A 20,089-nucleotide genomic window follows, 5' to 3' on the forward strand; every position below is an offset into this window, starting at 1 on the left:
CAGTTCAGTTCAGTTCAGTTCGGTTCAGTTCAGTTCAGCTCCTAATTTCCTTCTCTTATAAAATATTCATTTCAGTTCAGTTCAGATCAGTTCAGTTCAGTTCAGCTGAGTTCTGTCAATGAGAACAAGCCCTTAGTATCACACTATCACATGAGCTTAGATTAAGCCAATTTTATCACTTGTTTTGGACGTCTAAAAGAGAGGTTACAAATAATTACCAAGATTAAGTATGAACTAAGAACTTGTTAATTGGAAAAAAAAGTTAGTAAAGCTGGTGAAAGTCCATACAACAACTTTACAGTTCAACAAACTTTTACGTGGTATAATAATATGCTTTGGTTTAATGGCAGCAAGATGAATTATTATAATCTTGCGGGAAGTTTGTGTGGGGCCATAATTCGATGATCATTACTCATTAGAGACATTTTAACTGAGGAAGAAAGAAGATTGGGCTGCTTAACTCACTACGTTTCTCATTGTTTTTGTTGGGCTTTTTTTTTTATTAAATTATTTTGGGCTGTATTATGGGCTTAAACCTTAAATGGCCCAAACTTGATTGATTTTGGAATCCCTAAATGATTTCATGTAAATTTAGATAATTAGGGTATGTTCACATTTACTGAAGTGAGCTGAACTGAACTAAACTGATTAGAGCTGAACTGGACTGAAAGGAATATTTTATGAGAGAAGGAAATCAGGAGCTGAACTGAACTGATTGAAGCTGAACTGAACTGAAATTAAGCTGAAGTAAACAAGTCCTTAGTTTAGTTTAGTTTTTTTTTTTTTTTTTTTTTTTTTTTTTTTTTTTTTTTTTATATATATTTTGAGAAATGATAATTAGTTGATCCATTAATGATATCATGTGATTTTGGAATTCCAATAGGATTTTATCAAATAATCTTTCATTCTTTCCTGTATATAATTTCATGTAATCTTGACAAGTTACCAATATGACTAATTTATGCTATCATAACAAGCTAAAAACATGCTGAGATTCTTTATTTCTAAATGTCGTTTTTCACAAACCAATGCAATTTCATTATAGGAGCATTTCAATTAAACTTTATTCATCATGTCTCATTCTAGTTGTCATATATAAGGAATAAAAGTGTGTTTGGGGGGGGGGGATTCGTTTATTGTGATACATTTATACGTTTATGCTTTTTATTATGAAAACTTGACAACTATTTTGAATAATTTTGTTAATGGAAAATTTCAAAACTAAAATGGAACGGAGGGAATAAAACAAAGTAAAACGAGTCTTTATCCTTCAACGTTTGATAATTCCTTTCTAGTTTTCACCTTTCCACAAATATTAGGGTCTGTTCTGATTTATTGAAAATACCTGAACTGAACAAAATAGAGTTGAAATGAATTATTTATGAGAGAAGGAAATTAGAAACTGCATTAAAGTGAAATTTAGCTGAACATAATATGGCCTTAGTATAAAGCCCAATAACGAAACACATAAATTTAGCAAATCAATGGATCAAGGCCCATGCATTGACACAACTACCCAATTAAAAAATTAAAAAGCCCAATAACGAAACACAATAAATTTAGCCCACATTTAGCTAAACATCAATTTATTTTAATTAAAAAGCCCAATAACGAAACATCAATTCTCAATTAACGGCTTTAACGCCTTCGCTTCAGTCTCGAATAACACCATCTTCTTTCTTCTTCCTTCGTCTTCTTCAAGCAACACAAAAATATTCATAAATTCCAGAAACAAAATTTAAAAAGTTATATGAATTTCAGCGAATCAGTTGACTTTTCTGGTTAATTCCTCGAAAATGGAGCCAAAAATGGTGGTGAATCAGCTGCATCTGTTGTCATTTTCTCTCTCCTCCAATCTCATTGCCCCTTCCTTCAATGGTACACTTCTTCATTTTCTCTCTCCTCCAATTATTTTGATGATTTTTTTGATTAATTAATATTTATTGATGCTTATTTTGAGGAACTATTTCTCCTTTGCGTGTCATATAAAAAGTTGATCATAAAAACACGTTCATTTCATGTATTTTTCATCACTTTCTTTTTCATCATTCTATTGCGTTTCTGTGTTCTCAAAATTCGTACTGTCAAGTCGAAGATTTTAATTATTATTTTTTAATTTTCTGTATTTTTAATTTTTTTTTGGTGATTTGTGTTCGTGAAATGTTTGACTAAATTGATATATAGGTCACATTTTAGGGAAGTTAATTAGTGTGGTAGGTCGTTGAGATTAGTCAAATCCAAGGTTCAAGTTGAAATTGGTGAGTTTCTACATTTAGTTGCTAATTTTTTATTTTATTTTATTTTATTTTTTGTATTGTATTTGTGAATTCACCAAATGTGTAGATGAGGTAACAAATTATATATGGTAGGATACTTGTATGAGCGCGAATTATTAAGTAATTGATTATTACGATGATGATTGTGTTTCTGAAAGTGAGAATGAGAATGATGGATATTTTAGTCTTGGAGCTAAGAGTTTTATTAAATATAGTACTACCTCGACTTGGATTTAGTTGTCGTGTTACTAGATTGAGTTGAATTATTGATAAAATACGAGTGTTTTTGCATGCTGTTTAGAAATGCATTGCGTATTTTGATTTGGGGTGTTTTTAAGGAGATTTGTATGATAGGTTGAAGTTTATTTATCTTTGTAAGATGATACCTCTCAGGATTTAGGACTCATTGTTTTAGTAATCCATAGACGAATCACCAGACGCTCAATTAGAATAGCTGCTCTTTCTTCCATTTTTTAATATGGTGAGCGGCATAGGTACATATTTTGTGTTACTGGTAGCATGGGTGAGGTTTTAAATTTTTAACAAGCTTTCAGTTTTTCTGCTCGACTTCTCAATAGCGGTATAATAAAGTACTATTGCATTTTTTGTTAATGAATTGATTGAAATTGTGCCTGAATATTGGTTAGAGAATTAGCATTATGAACTTGTGACAATCTACTGGCCTTTTGTTGTTCTTCTTTCTCAAGTAGTATGTCACTTCATGAACTGTGGAGTGTCCTCCGATTTTTATACTTTTTTCTTCTTATGTACTATCATATGCAGCCTTAATCAGATGTCATCAGAAATCAAGGTAGACATAGGGAACAACTATGATCATTATGAATCAGAAGGAGGTCCTCTACACGAGAATGATACTATGGCCATTGGGACCGATGGAATCTACAATACCCTTGACGACTACCATCAAGGGAAGAAGTCAATTAGTGACATTACATCACCGAGGGAGCGCAGATCATTAGGTGACAGGTGAGACTTAGATTTTCACTGTAATATGCTTATATTAAAAACTGTTTGTTGCTGATGATGCATGTGTGTGTGTTTGTTCTGTCGCTTCTGTTGAGAAAATGATATTTTGGTTCTCTAATGCAAGCTTATATATAGTTTTGATTATACTTAGGGAAATGTGTCGCAGAATAAGTCATTTGATCAATCAAAGCTGAACTTGATCTCCATTTATCCATGAATTATAATTATCAGTGTATGACCTAAAGTAATTCTTGTGATCTGTGTTAATCTCTGACTCTCTGATTACGAGTAGGTTGTTGATATGGCCTGCTACTTGTTATCGGGGAAGGGGAGGTGGATGATATGTTATTTGTTATGTAATGCTTCTGTACAAATATTTCTTATACGTGATGATCAAGAGTCCAGACTCTATGATTGTTGATGTGCGTGTCTTGTTGACTGTATATGAATTGTTTGGTGTATTAGAAGCGTGGATTACTATTAGGAAGTATGTTAGATATTCTCCAAGTGACGGTCTTAGAACCCTTTTTAGGGAACCTGAGTCTAATGTCTTTCTTGGGAGGTAGGACATTTTCCCAAATAGGGGTTATTTGTTTGCAAATCTTTCCTGTGTTTATCCTTAATTTGATAAAATGCATACATTTATGACTGCATGACTGATCTTCTCAAGTCCTCTGAATAGGCTTCTTCGTCCCAATCGAACCATACAAAACAGCATTGACAACCATGTAGATCAAGAGGAAGAAGATAGGGAGCACAAAACTGTAAAAAAACCTGCTGGTCCACTTGTGTCTGGTGCTGCTTACTGTCTTTCCTCTTGTAGCATGATATTGCTAAACAAAGTAGTTCTCTCAACATTCAATTTCAACGCCGGGATATCTTTGATGTTTTATCAGGTTTGTGTAATCATTGATACAGTGTGTATATGATGTTGGCATTTCTTCTATTATTTTCTTTCCCTGTATAACCTGTGGCTGGTAGTTCATTCTCTTATCTCAAAGGATTTATTTTGTTTCTTAATATAATCATGTAAAGGTATCAACCTTTTTTTAAAAATTTATCCTTATGTTCTTAATGCAGAATTTAATCAGCACTGTAATCGTTGCTATTTTGAGTATATGCGGGGTTGTATCAGTAGAAAAGCTCAGCTGGAAGCTCATTCGGGTTTGGCTACCTGTCAACATTATCTTTGTGGGTATGCTTGTATCAGGCATGTACAGGTACTCAAAACTCTGTGATGGATAATGATTGTGGCATTGTGATTTTTGTTCATGTGGGCAATATAAAATTGAACATCCTTTTGACAATATGGCATAATGCAAACAATCCATGTTTTCTTTTCCCTCATAAGTTCAATGGAAGTATAATTCTATTACTGAATATCCCTGTGGCAAAATCCTTGCAGTTTGAAGTACATAAATGTTGCTATGGTGACGATTTTGAAGAATGTGACGAATATTATGACAGCAGTTGGTGATTATTATTTATTCCGGAGACACCAGAATCAGAAAGTGTGGACTGCAATGTTTTTGATGGTACATACTACATGTTATGTTGCGCTTGGTTAAACTTGAATACATGTGTGGGAAGTATCATCTCTGAATATCTCGCTATATAAGCTTTGATGATGAATGTTGATTTCTTGTGTTCCTGGCTAAAATACTCTAGTCCGTTTGTGTTGGTACCTTTTTTTTTGTTGGACTGTGCTTAAGTAAATTCTGTAACTATATAAATTTGGTCTGGGTTATAGAGACTTTTGTCTCAGAAAATATGCTTCTTAGTTATACTTTGTAGAAGTGTTCATGCACAGTCTCTGCAAGGACTAATCACTATTTGGTGTTCTGCTCCTCTTTGTTACTCCTTCCTCCCCTTAAGAAATTGAGATAAAATACCAAACCTATCCATCATATCAATATATCTAATGGTAATAAAGGATAGTGTTAACATTAGTATTCTAAATTTAGAAAGTAGACTATATTTTTGGATGGTTTGGCAAATAAATTTGGCCTATTATTTACAGACACGGGGATTGTATAAGCTCCAGAAATAACTTGTGCAGCAACTTGTGTGTTACACTATTTGCTTTGCTATTTAGAATTCTGAGTTCTTCATTCTAAATGACAGATAATATCTGCTGTAAGTGGTGGCGTCACGGATCTTTCTTTTGATGCTACAGGATATGCTTGGCAACTTATAAACTGTGTTCTAACAGCAAGCTATTCAGTATGTATTTTTTCCTCATATATGGGCCATTTTATTGTCGCCTATGTTGCTATAATGTTATACATCATGTTAATAGAGCTTCATTCTATTCTCTTTTTGCACTTATGTTACTATGAAGTTGAGACAAGTGTGCATTTTGACAGCTTACACTGAGAATGGTCATGGAAAAAGCAAAACAGCTGACAAAATCAGGATCTCTAAATGAAGTTTCAATGGTGTTGTTAAACAATGCATTGTCATTACCATTTGGACTGGTTTTGATTCTTATATTTGACGAATGGAAATATGTCATAAACGTGTAAGTACATATTTAGATCTTAAATGCTTGATTAGTCTTTTAATCGGTGCTAAATTCATAAAAAATTATTTCCTCAAGTGTATTCATGTATTTGCAGCAATGTTATTACAATGCCAATGTTTTGGGCTGCAGCAACACTTAGCGGATTATTGGGACTTGCTATCAGCTTTACTTCGATGTGGTTTTTAGGTCAAACCAGCCCTACAACTTATAGGTACTGTTATTTTTTCTCTGACCTTTCTAGAAGCAATTTTAGTACTGAGTTACAACAAGACAAGGCTAATCAAAGTGGTCATGATCATGACTTAACATTATGGTAATAAGAAACCCATGTAGTGCATCCATCAACCATATGGTAAGTAGTGGGAGTTTGGGTTTGATGACCAATGAAGGAATCCCACCACACCATAAGAGGATCGGACCTAGGATGTCAAAGTAGTGATAAGAACCATCTCTTAAAGCTTTTGATTGCTAATTCAACTGTCTAAGTAGCCATATAATTAAAACCAAATCAATTTCTAAGACTTTATAGACTAGATGGTAGGTCTATTATGGTTCCAAACCAACTTGTGCGACTCTGGGGATAACCCCCATATTCACTTCATTTTGGTAAAACTTCCTAAAATTGACCCAAAGACGTGGAATATAACCTTCAGTTCTAGACAATTTTCGACATATTCGAACTCCCAAAGGAATGAGATCGGGGTGCTTCCCATGGACCCCACTAAGACCCGGTAAGCCATTTGGGTGGTTAGAAACAAAAACTCTCTCTTTAAATTGTCAATTTAGGTAGTTATGTACACATCTACCTTCATTAATTTAAGCCACCATAGGGCTTTATATGACCAACTAGTGGTTGTATATGGCTCCAAACAACACATTATATGACATTGGGATACCTCTCTTGGCATCACTCGACTTTCGACATCGAGCCCAAAATATCTAGAAACAATCCTTTGAATTTGGCCTCTGAAGCGACAAGGTTTGCATCGAGGTGTTTCCAGCCCTTTCCAATGGGCCTCGGGAGGCCTACATGGTGCCATGAATCATCCCATTCATGCCTTAGCCTACCCCTTTCTTCATGCCTTGCCAATTCGCCATGACCTTGTTGTCTTGCCTTTCCTTGAGTTGGCCTTGTGTTGACCCTATGGCAAGCCAAGTAGCAATAAGGATGATGTGTTAATTGTTATTATGTCTTGTCCTCGTCCCCATGCCTCGCGCAGTTGCCCCTTACCTAAGCCATAGCATGCCTTAAGCTTGAGTTGGGCAGCAGCATTCAGCCCCCATGTTTCATCAGCACCTAGGCCTTGGTGTGCCTTGCATGGGCAGCGGCAGGTCAGCAGCAGTGGCCCTCTCTCAAACTTAGCATTTTTTTTTTTGCACCAAAGGCAGATGCTAATTGCTACCCTCATTTAACGAAAACATAGGTGTTTTAGGGATATGTTTGGGATTTCTTAATTATACAACCTAGTTCCAGCTCACATGTAATAAATTTTAGGCTGTGTTTTGGGTCAACGTTTAAAGGAAATATCTTGAAATGAAGATTGTTTTCAACAGAAATTGGGATTTAAACTTCACCTTCCTATGTTAACCTGAATACCTGATAGAGATGTCAGGAGAGAAGGAAAAAGGAATATTGAGGGTTTGGAATGGGAGGATAGGAGGGTGACAAAGGGAGGAATGTGGTATCTCTTCCTTTATATTTATTTTTAAAATGTAACCAACTTAGCTACTGTGTACAGAAATTGGTATATTTTGCTGAGGCAATCGTCTTTCTCATTGTAACATCCTGTTGATGTATATATTTTACAGCTTGGTTGGTTCCTTAAACAAGATACCTATGTCACTTGCTGGATTAGTGTTGTTCAATGTTCCACTTAGCATACCGAATCTTTTCAGCATATTATTTGGTGAGAATGACAGCCAAATCTACTCTCTTTTACCAAATTTTTTGACCTTTAGTTTTTAGCTTGATGAAATTTCTTCCATGTTACAGGTCTATTTGCTGGGGTATTTTTTGCTAGAGCCAAGATGTTCTGATTCTCAGGTTATGTTGGATTACTCATAGGATAAAGATACAACATAGCTCCGTATCTTCTGTAGGAACAATTCCGCAGTAGTTCAGTGCGTCATAATGCAGCACAGCTGCGAATACTTCCTCACTTCATTCTATTCATTGTCTCGTGAATAGTGTAATCTGGATTAGTAAAGTGCAACTAAACCTGGTTCAGCCAGAGGTAGTATTCTACAAGGTGATCCGTCATTTTTGTCTCTTGGATTGGCAATGCAGATCTATTTAACCCATTTCGCATAGTTTTGCAAGAAAACAGTTGTATTACTTCATATTTAAAAAGTTGGCTGATAGTCTTGGTTATTTTCGTTTTTCTTACATAAAAAAATTTTGGTTAATTTGTACCATTAAATATTTGAAGTTGAAATTTTTTATATAGTTGCTACTTAAATTTTGGTTAATTTGTTTCGTTTTATGTATGAAGTATTTAGCAAACGAATTGAAAAGAGTGTGGTGAAACTCTGAAAGCTATGGTCCTATTGGAAAATCCAAGTCTATCCCAATCCACTGGTAGTTTTATCACCTGCAGGGTGCTTCTTAATGGATCAGCAGACCATTCCCAGAAAGCACTAGTTGCCTGCAATAGTTACATCGCTATGATCGATCAATATGATACAATGAAGCTAGCAGAAGCTTGTTCGTCACATTGCGGGCAATCTTGAGTAATGAGGTTACTTGTATTGAAATGGTGTGTTCCTTCTGTAAATTTGCAACAGTTTATTTTTTGATGCAAAATTCTTGCTGAGTTTATGGAAATATGAAATGGGCAACCCGGATAAGGAGGAGGAGTGTTTGGTCCACAAACAAGGCTTAGGAGCTTCCATACTAAAACCAATTGGCAGTAGTAGGAGTTACTCCTCAACTTTATAAAGTGGAACCATTTCTCCTCTTTCTCTAATGTGGGACACTCACCATAAATGGGCTACGATGAGTTTCAACATGTGGAGTTGGAAGTAGAGATGTGGTGGAATGGGAGGGTGTTGTACCACATGGCATATACAACTGTTTAGGTGATATTCTTTGGAGGGACGAACGTATGTAGTGGAGAAGAGAGCAAAGCCTTTGTTAATTAATAGAATATAGGGTATGTGGATTGGACAAAATAGTATGCAAAGATTTGAAACATTTGGTGAGCAGAGATGTCCGAAGAATTTTAAAATTTATAAGGATACATTATGTTTTTTTAAATCGCAAAGAGAATATATATATATATATATATATATACTAGTTTTGTGCCCGTGCGATGCCCGGGTTGTTTATTGAATTTTAAAATATATTTTTAATTTATATGTCAAATTTGAAAACATATCATTGATACAAAATTAGTTAGGAATTGATGTGTTTTTGTGACTATTTAAACTTGTAGACATGTAATGACTAATAATAATAATATTGGTGAAAAATATTTCTTGACCCGTAACCCTGCCTGAAATGGCCGGTGATCCGACCTGATTTACAGGTCTACACACAGTAATAAAATTATATTAGATTGTGAAATATATTATTTTAATTAATTAAAATACATTATAAACAATGGATGTGGTACATTTTGAACTAATTCCTTCACTCCAGAAAAATATTATGATACAAAAAATAAATTTATATGATAATTTATGAGAGTTATAATCTAATTATTTTTTGAATAAAATTATAATTCAATTTGTACCTATGAAATATTAGCACTTTATCAAAAATAAAACTCTAAATTAACAATTTTATCCTAAAATTCTATCCAAATTTGATTGAAAATAAAATTCTAAACTAACTTTTTTATCCTACCAATTGAATTCGATATAACTCTATCTTACGTGGCACGACACTTGGCGAAAAATTGGAACGCCAAGTGTCGCTGCCTCATCGCCTGACTAAAAGTTTAGCTTTATATATATATATATATGTATATATATATATATATGTATATATATATATATGTATATATATATACTAGTTTCGTGCCCCGTGCGATGCCCGGGTTGTTTATGCAGTCAATTTAAATCTATACAACGTGGCGCGACACTCAAATTTTATTTTATTGAAAATAAAACTCTAAATTAACAATTTTATCCTAAAATTCTATCCAAATTTGATTCATAATAGAATTCTAAACTAATTTTTTTATCTTATGAAATGTATTTAAATCTATCCAACGTAGCGCGACACTTGACATTGAAACTTGGCGAAAAGTTAGAATGCCAAGTGTCGCTACCTCGTGACCTGGCTAAAAGTTTAACGCTAGTTTTGTGCCCGTGCGATGCCCGGATTGTTTATTGAATTTTAAGATATATTTTTAATCTATATGTCAAATTTTAAAACGTATTATTGATACAAAATTAGTTAGCAATTGGTGTGTTTTTTTGACGATTTAAACTTGTAGACATGTAATGACTAATAATGATAATATTGGTGAAAAATATTTCTTGACCCGTAACCTAAATAATGACCCTGCCTAAAATGACTGGTAACCCGACCTGATATACAGGTCTACACACAATAATAAAATTTTATTAGACTGTGAAGTATATTATTTTAATTGATTAGAATATATTATAAACAATAGATGTGCTACATTTTGAAATAATTCCTTCGTTCCAGAAAAATATTATGATACAAAAAATAAATTTATATGATAATTTATGAGAGTTATAATCTAATTATTTTTTCAATAAAGATATAACTCAATGTGTACTTTCAATACAGATATAATTCAATGTGTACTTTATTAAAAAATAAAATTCTATGATAAAAATATTGGTACTTTATAAAAAATAAAACTCTAAATTAACAATTTTATCCTAAAATTCTATCCAAATTTGATTAAAATAAAATTCTAAACTAACTTTTTTATCCTACAAATTAAATTCTATAAAACTCTATCATACATGGCACGACACTTGGCGAAAAGTTGGAACGCCAAGTGTCGCTGCCTCGTCGCCTGGCTAAAAGTTTAGCTTTATATATTAGTTATATGATAGTTATATGATATATATATATATCAGCCTTGATGACAATTTCAATTAACTTGAAAGGAGAATTCTATTAATGCAAAACATAACTATGGTATGATTAAAGGAGTAACATAAAATTAACAACAAAAATAAAGCAATTGTCAACTAACTTACAGAAATTCATCATTGTAATTAAGACAATTATCATTCAAATTCATCATTGTAATCTCCATAATTGTCTTCCTTGTTTTAAGCTGAGTAATACTACACTTCTTCCATCCAATCAAAACTCTCCTTCATTTGATCAACATATTGGCAGACGTTGTTCATGAACTCATCATCATCATGGCTCGAGCTTACTACGGTTGATGGAGAAGACTCAATAGATGAAGCAACATCCTGAAATTGGTTTGCGTTTGAGCTTTCAACAACATTTGCAAAGGTACGTAAGGATTCCGAGCTAAGCGAGGCGGCCAAGGGGGCAATAGTGGTGGTGGAGGTAGAGGTGGTGTTGCGTTCAAACAGGCTTCTTAAGTAATCTTGTAAAACAGGAAATGGTTGATTTCCAGCTTTGTGACAATACTTATTCGTAAAAAGCTTACTTTTGGCAGCATTGAAATGATTCTTGATAGCATTATCTGTTCTTCCTTGAATAAACTGAGAGATCTTTGCCCATTGATTACCATATATCTTGTGATATTTCACCAAGATCTCATCCTCTTTTTCGTCCCAAGCATCCTTCTATTGTTTCATACAAAAAATATTGTATAGGGAAGAAAGTTAGACTTTAATTTTCGTATGTGTTGTTATTATCAAACACTTCCTTCGTTTTAAATTAGATGACAAGTTTCATTTATCACGTGCGTTAATTTAAAATTAATTTTAAAATAACTCTAATTATCAATAAGTAAAATTATAAAAAGTTTATGTTTTGAAAATACACATAAATATATGCTAGCAAGATCATATGACTATGAAAAAAAAGAAAAATATATATATATCACAAAATTAAAGCAAGTTAAAGTGAATTTGTGAGCAGAGTTAAAAGTCAAAATGTGTTATCTACGTTGAAACCGAGGAATTGAAATAAATAAAATTTGAATTTTTTTTATTTTTTTTTCCTTTCGGCAACTATTATTCTATATATATAGAGAGAGAGAGAGAGAGATTATAGCAAACCTTTTTTCGCACAACGTAAGGTGGTGGTGGTGGGGAGCAAAACACATGATATACTACCTCCGTTTCACATTATTTGCAACGATTTGTAAAGAGGAAAAATGTCTAATCATTGCAAATAATATGAAACAGAGGTAGTACAAAAATTGAATTATATGGAAATAAATACTTGTGTATCAACATAGTATTAAAAGGCGTTGACCCATATGATTTTAGGGCGTTTTATTATTTTGCTACTTTTATATCTGATATTTTAATTAAAAATTAATGACTTTCTTGATTATTTCCTTTTCCTCGAGATCTGAAGAAAAAAATAAAAGGACCATTGTTAATTTTATAACTTAAAAACGCAAAATGCAATAAAAAAAATTTCAGATTTAGAATGGTGATTAACAGATTAAGTATATATGTAAGGGAGATTTTATTTCAATCAAGTCATAATACAAGTATGTTTTTATCCCATATTAATAAAATTAAAAAAAAAAAAAAAAAAAAAAAAAAAAAAAAAAAAATCCCATTTGAAAATAAGTGTTTTCTTGTTAACTAAATTTGCAATTTATGTTGTAGAAAAAAACACCAAATGTTAATCGAATTTACCCAAAATGGAGAAAATGGTTAATGAGAGCTCTTGTTATAGTTAATAAAACTAAAGTGTTTAATAGGCAAATGTACAATTAATATCTAAAATACGATAAAATTTAAGTGAAAAAATATGAGTCTCTAAAAAAACTACAATCGTTAAATTACCTTAATAAATGGTTGTAAATGGTTAACCCACCGTTCACGACATTGTTTCCCTCCTTTCCCCTTCATCTTTGCAGCAATTGAATCCCAACTTTGGTTTTCATTTGTCGATAACAAGCTCATAAGAAGGCTTCGTCGTTACAAAAATCACGTAAAAAAACAAGCAAAAATCATTTTCTTCATCATAATAAAATAAATATTATTAATTTAACATTAAGAAGGTATAGAAATATTCTATTCACCTAATCAATAAGCCTTTAAAATGTAAATAATCAAAGAAGAAATTACAAAAAGAAAAATTGACTAACTAAAAGAAATTGGCACAAACCTATCCTCGTTACTATTCCATTTACTTCTCACGTAAGTCTTTTTGTTAGTGATAGTGGTGTTGGTCATATCGTTAGTGATAGTGGTGGTGGTTCTTATTTTTAATTTAATTTGAGTAAAATAAGAAGAAATGATAGCAATTAAGCCCGGAAATTAAAAATTAGGAATAATAGATGAGTAAAGTGAAGTCTAGCAAACTGATGCAAGAACTAAAAAATTCTTCTCCATAGTTCTCCTTCATTTCCCATCATGCATGATGAAAATTGTTGTTAAAGATTTTGATTTAGAACTTTAGAGAAACCAAACTTAAAATGATGGATAATTTTTTTTTCCCAAAAGACAAGTATCTAAGGTGCAAGATTAAAGGAAGGGAAAATCAAGGCTGAAAAGCTAATTTTTAGGGTTGTAGTAAGTTTGTGATACTCATTGATCTTTTATACACAAGTTAGACCAATGGTAGGTGATTATCTGTCATCAGCTTACTACACTCCTCATGTTCCTTGCAAGAAAAATATATATGGAAGAAAAAAAAAATTGAGGTAATTGATTAATTATTTTTCTTGCTATAATTTTGAAAACATTTAATGGCCTTCTTGAAAATAAATTAGGCTATAATTAAAGATGCATTCTATCCACATGACTTTCACAAATCTAGACTTATTAGAACTTATGAGAACTTATCTTAGTTGTAAATCAAACTTAAGTATACCTTATTAATGTTATAACTTATCAGAATTTATTTTGTGTGATTGAAAATATAATCACACTAATAAATAGAATAATTCAATCAATAAAAAAAATTTAATTAGTAAAAAACAAGCAAACTAAATAAGGCCGACCTTACATTAAGTTTTAGATCTATAATGTTGAAATGTATCATGTTTATTTTTTTCCTTTTTTTTTTTTTAAATATTCAATGCACGCTCTACTCTTGGTGCACTCAAGGCAATTTTTGTTAGTACACCCAGGTGCATGATAGACTTTGTTTCAATACTTTGACATACATGTGCAATGCTTTCTAATATATATCTAGAAGGATTATGATAAAATAATATCCCTAAGCATTTTAAAAGCTCATTATTTATGTAAGGTTTCCAATTATTAAGTTGGAAATTTATGTTAAAAACATGCGTCATATGTTGCTAATTAATTAAATGTTATAAACATCAAGAATTATTGCAATGAAGGACATGCAAAAATTGTTTAAGATTTTTTTATATTATTAAAAAGAAAAATACTCTCAATTAATGAAATATCTATTTGAATCTCAATTAATTTGTTTCAATTTTGCCTGATATTTTTCCTTATTTCATTTAATAACCATGATATTCTTCCATAACTAATTGTCTAATTGTACCCTTTTCACAATACCTACCTTTCTTGATATGATGACGTGTCCTCTACTTTACTAAATATTAAATGTCGAATATGTGAGTATATAAAATGTGGTAATTTCTATTATACAATAAGTTGTACCCATGCTAAGTGAGCTCCAAGTGAAATTTAAGGAAATTTATTTGGTACATTCTCGTACATTCAAAGTTTTTTAATTTGAAGTTTTAAATTCAAGGAATTCACAAAAGCTGTTTAGCAAAAGGTATGCCCTAATCCCTCTTCCTGGTAGAAATGGCCTATCTACCGATTGGATAGCTTATGTAGGATTTCCTTTCCAAGAGGATCGGAAACCCTACTAGCTTAGCACTGTTGGAATCCTGGTTTTGCCTTAGACAATTAGACTTCGACTAAGCTAGCTAGGGCCTAGGGAAAGCCAATGCCCTTTCTCATCTCAAAGTCCAAGGTATCACAATAGAAAAAGGAGCAACATGTCCCTAGTAGCTACGTTCGTGAGTCCGCCAGGGTCTCACTCACTCCAGGAATTGCGGCACCATACATCCTCTAAGCGATCAAGTAAATCAAACATTTATAGCAGACACGACCTTTCGAACACTTAGTAATCCCAGGGCTAAACGGTGGGATGTTATCATTCAAGAAATTCAAAAATTTCAAAACCCTTCCTAACCTTTAAAATATTCATACGTATTTTGACTGAATTTGAGACTGCCGACGTCTTTAGTGCTAATACATAGAGCAGCCGGGTTTATTCAATGGAGCTGCAAGTGAGCAAACCCAATACCATGGATGGCTTTTGTGTATAATGCCCCATGATCACAATGCCTCTTATTCGACAATAATCAATCATCAACACATTTAGTATGTCTACTTATATACATATTTATGGTTAACGGAGTGAAATAAAGTGACTTTGGCCACATATAAAATCATCGCCCTAGTTTTATATTTTGAGAAATGACGTGTCCACCCTAAAATACGGACGTTAATGATAAAATTACGAGGGACATTTAGCAATTCATAGAAACAATTGTGAAAAATAGAATTAACAAAAGCATTTAACACTTTTTGGTATATGGTTTACAGTAAGATTTTTGGATTACTTTAGACTTTCTCTTTCTAAGTACTCCCTTCGTTATTTTTTAAATACATCACTTTGATTTTTACACTATTCACATACCACGGTTGACTTAATTTTTTCACCTTTATAAAATAAATAAATGTTATGATATATATCATTAGATTAGTCATAATGTGTAGTTTCATAATATAATTTTGTTATAATTTTTAATACACACTAAAAGATAATAATAGTCAAAATTGTATCTCGGTAAATATGCCAATTAAACTGATGCAAATGGGAAAAAAAAAATATAGAGTACTAGATACTTGCATAATTGCATTTCCCTTGCACAACAGAACACTGTTACGTTATTATTCTATGGGCCGCAGGTTTAGATCCAACCGTGGCCTATTTTGTTTTTTTTTTTTTTTTTTCTTTGCAAACCCAATTTCATTAACAATATTTTTTTACAGGCATTTCCAATCGATATTGTACAAAGTATATTTTTTTGGTGTTCCATCCGGTTCACCCTTTGGGCTAATCCGGATTCGGGGATCAGTTCTGGGTGGTTAGGTTCCAGTCCCCTCCCGATTGTTGTTGCGGGGAATCGAACACGGGTCCTCCCTACCAAGTGTAGTCCCAATCACCACTACACCAACAACCAATTGGTATATTGTACAAAGTATATGTTAGTAATTTATTTTTCTTTTTTGAGAAAAGTTAATTAAATGACTTTTAATGTTTCCAAAATTTTCTTTTTTTAATAAACTCTTTTCGTTTTATTACCTTTTATAATGTTATTCCCATTAAAAATCTTTTGACTATTAACAATTAGAGGGAATCTTCTAAATTTCTCTCTATGTATAAGAACAAACATAATCATGTGAGATTTGGTTTTATTTGTCTTGATGAGTACATTATTAGGGGCCGTTTGTTTCGCGAGGGGTAATCAGAATGGAATGAACAAAGGGAAAGACAGGGAATGGAATGAAAATACCTAAAATTTTCTATGTTGTTTGGTCTTAAAAACAAAAGGGAATGAGGACCACCAGTCCCACCACCACACATCCACCTCAAACCTTCATTCTCCACCGTTTCCAGCCACCAAACCACTCGCCGCACCTCCCTCCCCCTTCGCCTCCCTTCGCCGGTCATCCCCGCCCCTCGCACAGCTCTCCCCGCCCCTCGCAAACCCTCCCTCAACCCCGAAAAACCACCATCAGCCTCGAATAAACCCTAGAAAATATTCTCCCTCGCCGTTTGAGGTGCGACAACCTCCGACAAGGGTTGGGGAAGGTGCGAAAAGGGTTGGGGGAGGTGCGAAAAGGGGCAGCGAAGTGCGATTCCGGTGCGAAAAGGGGCAGCGAACGATTCGATTCCGGTGCAGGGGAGAGTCGGTGAGGATCGGCGAGGGGCGGCGAGGGTCGGGGGAGGGGCGGCGAGGGTCAGGTAGGACGGTGGTTGGGTTTTCCGGTGGTTGGGTAGGTATGAAGGTGGTGATGTGGTGGTGTGGTGGTGGTAGGGAATGGGAATGGAAATACCTAGGGGGGGTGGGGAATGGGCTTAGAAGAATTTGGGGGAATGGATGGGGGAAAGGGAATGAAAAAAAAGGGCTAACAAACAGCAACAAAGGGAATCAGGGTGGTTGATTCCCTTTCCCTTTGATGAATACCCCCAACCAAACGGCCCTTAATGTTTAATTTTTATGATTTTTATTAGTGTGAGATTAAAGATATTTGCGATAATATATTTGCATCGATATATGTAAATGGGACTAACATTATGAAGTAAATGGAGTAACATTTTATGCTACAAAATTTGCCAAAACAATGTATGCCATTTACTTAAAATTTCAATATATTATAAATATTACTAAATTATTTTTGTATATTTTATAAATAATTTCTTTGTTTTATAAAATTCCATTTTTACCCTTTAATTTTTTAGTGCAAAAGTTAATTTCCCAATATTTAGCCAAGTCAAACTAAATAAAAGTGATAATAACCTAATTTAACCTTATTTTTGCACTTAAAATTCATTTTTAATTACTAAAATCAAATTTGAACCCCACCTTTATTTTCTAAGCGAAAAAATCCCTTATAAATTTAGGTTTTTTTATATGACTCGGCCAGGTTATGTTCTTTTCACCTTATTTTTAATAAACTAAAACTATTTATAATAAAATTAAAATATTTTTATTGAACCTTTTTTTTTTCATTTGCAATTTATCTCATCTCACTATTGTAGGAATAAATATTTGTGATTGAACTAATACAAGTATATTCAATCCACATTTGTTAGTCACATCGTACCCTTAAAGTGGGGATCAACAAATGAATAAGGGAAACACCCGCCCCACCCGTTAGGGCATGTTCATTTCAGCTTAATTTTAGTTCAGTTCAATTTAGCTCCAATAAGTCCGGTTGAGCTCAGTTTAGCTCCAATCATTTCAGTTCAGTGCTCAGTTCAATTTAGTTTAGCTCTTTATTTTCTTCTCTCATACATTATTCATTTCAGCAGCTCTAATCAGTTCAGCTCCGATCAGTTTAGCTCAATTCAGTAAATGTGAAACGGGTCCCCAATATAACTATAAAACCATAGAACCATAGTTAATAAAAATTGTGATTGTAAGAATGATAGAAAAATCTTGCTATTTATATTGTATTAACAATCCGTTTTGTGTGGGTTGGCCACCACATATGTAAAAAATGAGAGTAAGCTCTGTAATACTGGTTGAGTAATTCTTATAATACTGATCGAATAATCTTTAGAACACTTATCAAGTAATTGCAATAACACTAACGAAGTAATTTCCATTATGATTGGTCACACGGTGTGATCAACCACGTATAAGAATTTTATTGTACTAATAAAACTATTTTGTACTTTTGTAGCTCTCAAAGTGCTAGAAACTTTAAAGCTCAAAATCAAATACGAAACACATATTCTTTTTCAGAACCTCGTTGGTGTAGTTATGACATCTACGATAACAATTGACCTTATACTAAGATAATCCATTGTACGTTTGACTCATTAACAAGTAAAATAAAATAAAGAGGAGAGAAAAAGGTAGCGATTAAGCATGGAGGAAGAATGGTGACACGTGATATTGCATCGTTTTCTCGTTGCGCTCTCTCTCTTTTTTTTTTTTTTTTTGGGTCTTAGGCTCTTTCTGAAGTACTATGGCTTAGGGTCTGTTCTCATACGTTGAAATTTAATTCAGTTCAGTTCAGTTCAGTTCAACTCCTAATTTCCTTCTCTTATAAAATATTCATTTCAGTTCGGTTCAGTTCAGCTCAACTCAGTTCAGTTTAGTTCAGCTTTCAGTCAATGAAAGCATCCCCTTAGTAGTTTACTTTCCCTAACAAAAAATACTATATTTTACTTTATAGCTTGATTATATTGCGTGTTCTATTATTTGGTCAATTCCAACTAACTTGTTGACTACCCGTAGTTTAATTTAAACAAAGTGTATCTTCTTAATTTGTTACTCCTACTATAATCGATTGATCAGTTTTTAAATAAGTAACAATTACGGTAACAATTAGTTTGTTCGATTGTGCAATACTTAAATAGGTAACAATTATGGCAACAACTTAGCTAGTTTGTATATTATATCAATGGAGCAGTACTTAAATAGGTAACAATTATGACAACAACTTAGCTAGTTTGTATATTATATCAATTAAAATAACTCATCTTGTTCGATTTTATACAAGAAATCTAGTATTATCTCCATCAACTACTTGCCTCAAATATTGGATGCGATAAGCTAAGGGACAGCTAAGAGATAATAATAACAACAATAGTAATGTGTATTTTACTAGCACCAAATTCCAAGTACAACTTGACAACCTCAAAATAGTCCCTGTCACATTTTACTACCAAAATAATAATTATTTTATGTAAATCAATTTTGATTAGACAAGATTAAACCTCCTAACAATTAAGGTCTCAATCAGACAATCACAATTAATACTGTCAAAATTTTCGACTAATCATGCTCTAATAACATGCTTGTTTCAGATTTTTTTTGGTTAAATTTAAGTGTGATTTTGTCAAGAGAAACATATGAGAGTAGCATCCTAATTATGTGGAGCATTGGTAAGATAGTGACCTTGATCTAGCACAACACGCAACTAAATGGCTGACTATTTTTTTAGGTAAGGAGAATAAGCCGCATATTGACGAACCAACCAATCTCACAAGAAAAATCTTAAAACGATTAATTTTTTTTTCGAATGTTGCAAGTTTAATACGGAGTATAAATTACATCAAGATTCGAAGTATGAAAATATTACTCCGTAATCGACAATCTATAGCATATTAGCGTGAATAGGGCTTGATTGAAGTAAGTACTACTAGCTCTATGGTGTGGTGTTGTCAAATATCAATAACAATAACAATTGTGTACATGGACGGGTTATAAGGATATATTCAATAAGCTAGGTTTGCTAATTCTAAAAGATTGTGACTTGTATTTAACTATTTACCAATATTTTGAAATTTTCAACGTTCCATACCAAATTTGTAGAAAGTACTCTATGGCTCTATGCCTACATTTGATAAATCAATTTATAAATTTTAGAATTTTAAACACGAAATTGAGGAGTACAATTTCACGCCTAC

General features: G+C 32.9%; 1 protein-coding gene across 2 annotated transcripts; it reads left to right on the forward strand.

Annotated features, from left to right (window-relative positions):
* The first annotated feature begins 1,648 nt into the window (after nt 1-1,648).
* Nucleotides 1,649-8,169, forward strand: LOC145620710 (GDP-mannose transporter GONST2-like). 2 transcript variants are annotated; one of them, XM_081675429.1, is made up of 11 exons: nt 1,649-1,878; nt 2,185-2,258; nt 3,060-3,263; nt 3,946-4,159; nt 4,344-4,483; nt 4,669-4,798; nt 5,388-5,486; nt 5,630-5,784; nt 5,882-5,998; nt 7,597-7,694; nt 7,781-8,169. In XM_081675429.1, exons 3-11 carry the CDS (start codon nt 3,070-3,072, stop codon nt 7,822-7,824), a joined length of 1,191 nt encoding a protein of 396 aa, XP_081531555.1. In that variant the 5' UTR covers nt 1,649-1,878; nt 2,185-2,258; nt 3,060-3,069; the 3' UTR covers nt 7,825-8,169. The 2 variants fall into 2 exon arrangements, with proteins under 2 accessions (XP_081531555.1, XP_081531546.1); XM_081675420.1 differs by lacking the exon at nt 2,185-2,258.
* The last annotated feature ends 11,920 nt before the right edge of the window (nt 8,170-20,089 follow it).

Source organism: Chenopodium album, chromosome 3 (genome assembly GCF_948465745.1).
Source record: "Chenopodium album chromosome 3, dcCheAlbu1.1, whole genome shotgun sequence".
NCBI classification, from domain to species: Eukaryota; Viridiplantae; Streptophyta; class Magnoliopsida; order Caryophyllales; family Amaranthaceae; genus Chenopodium; species Chenopodium album.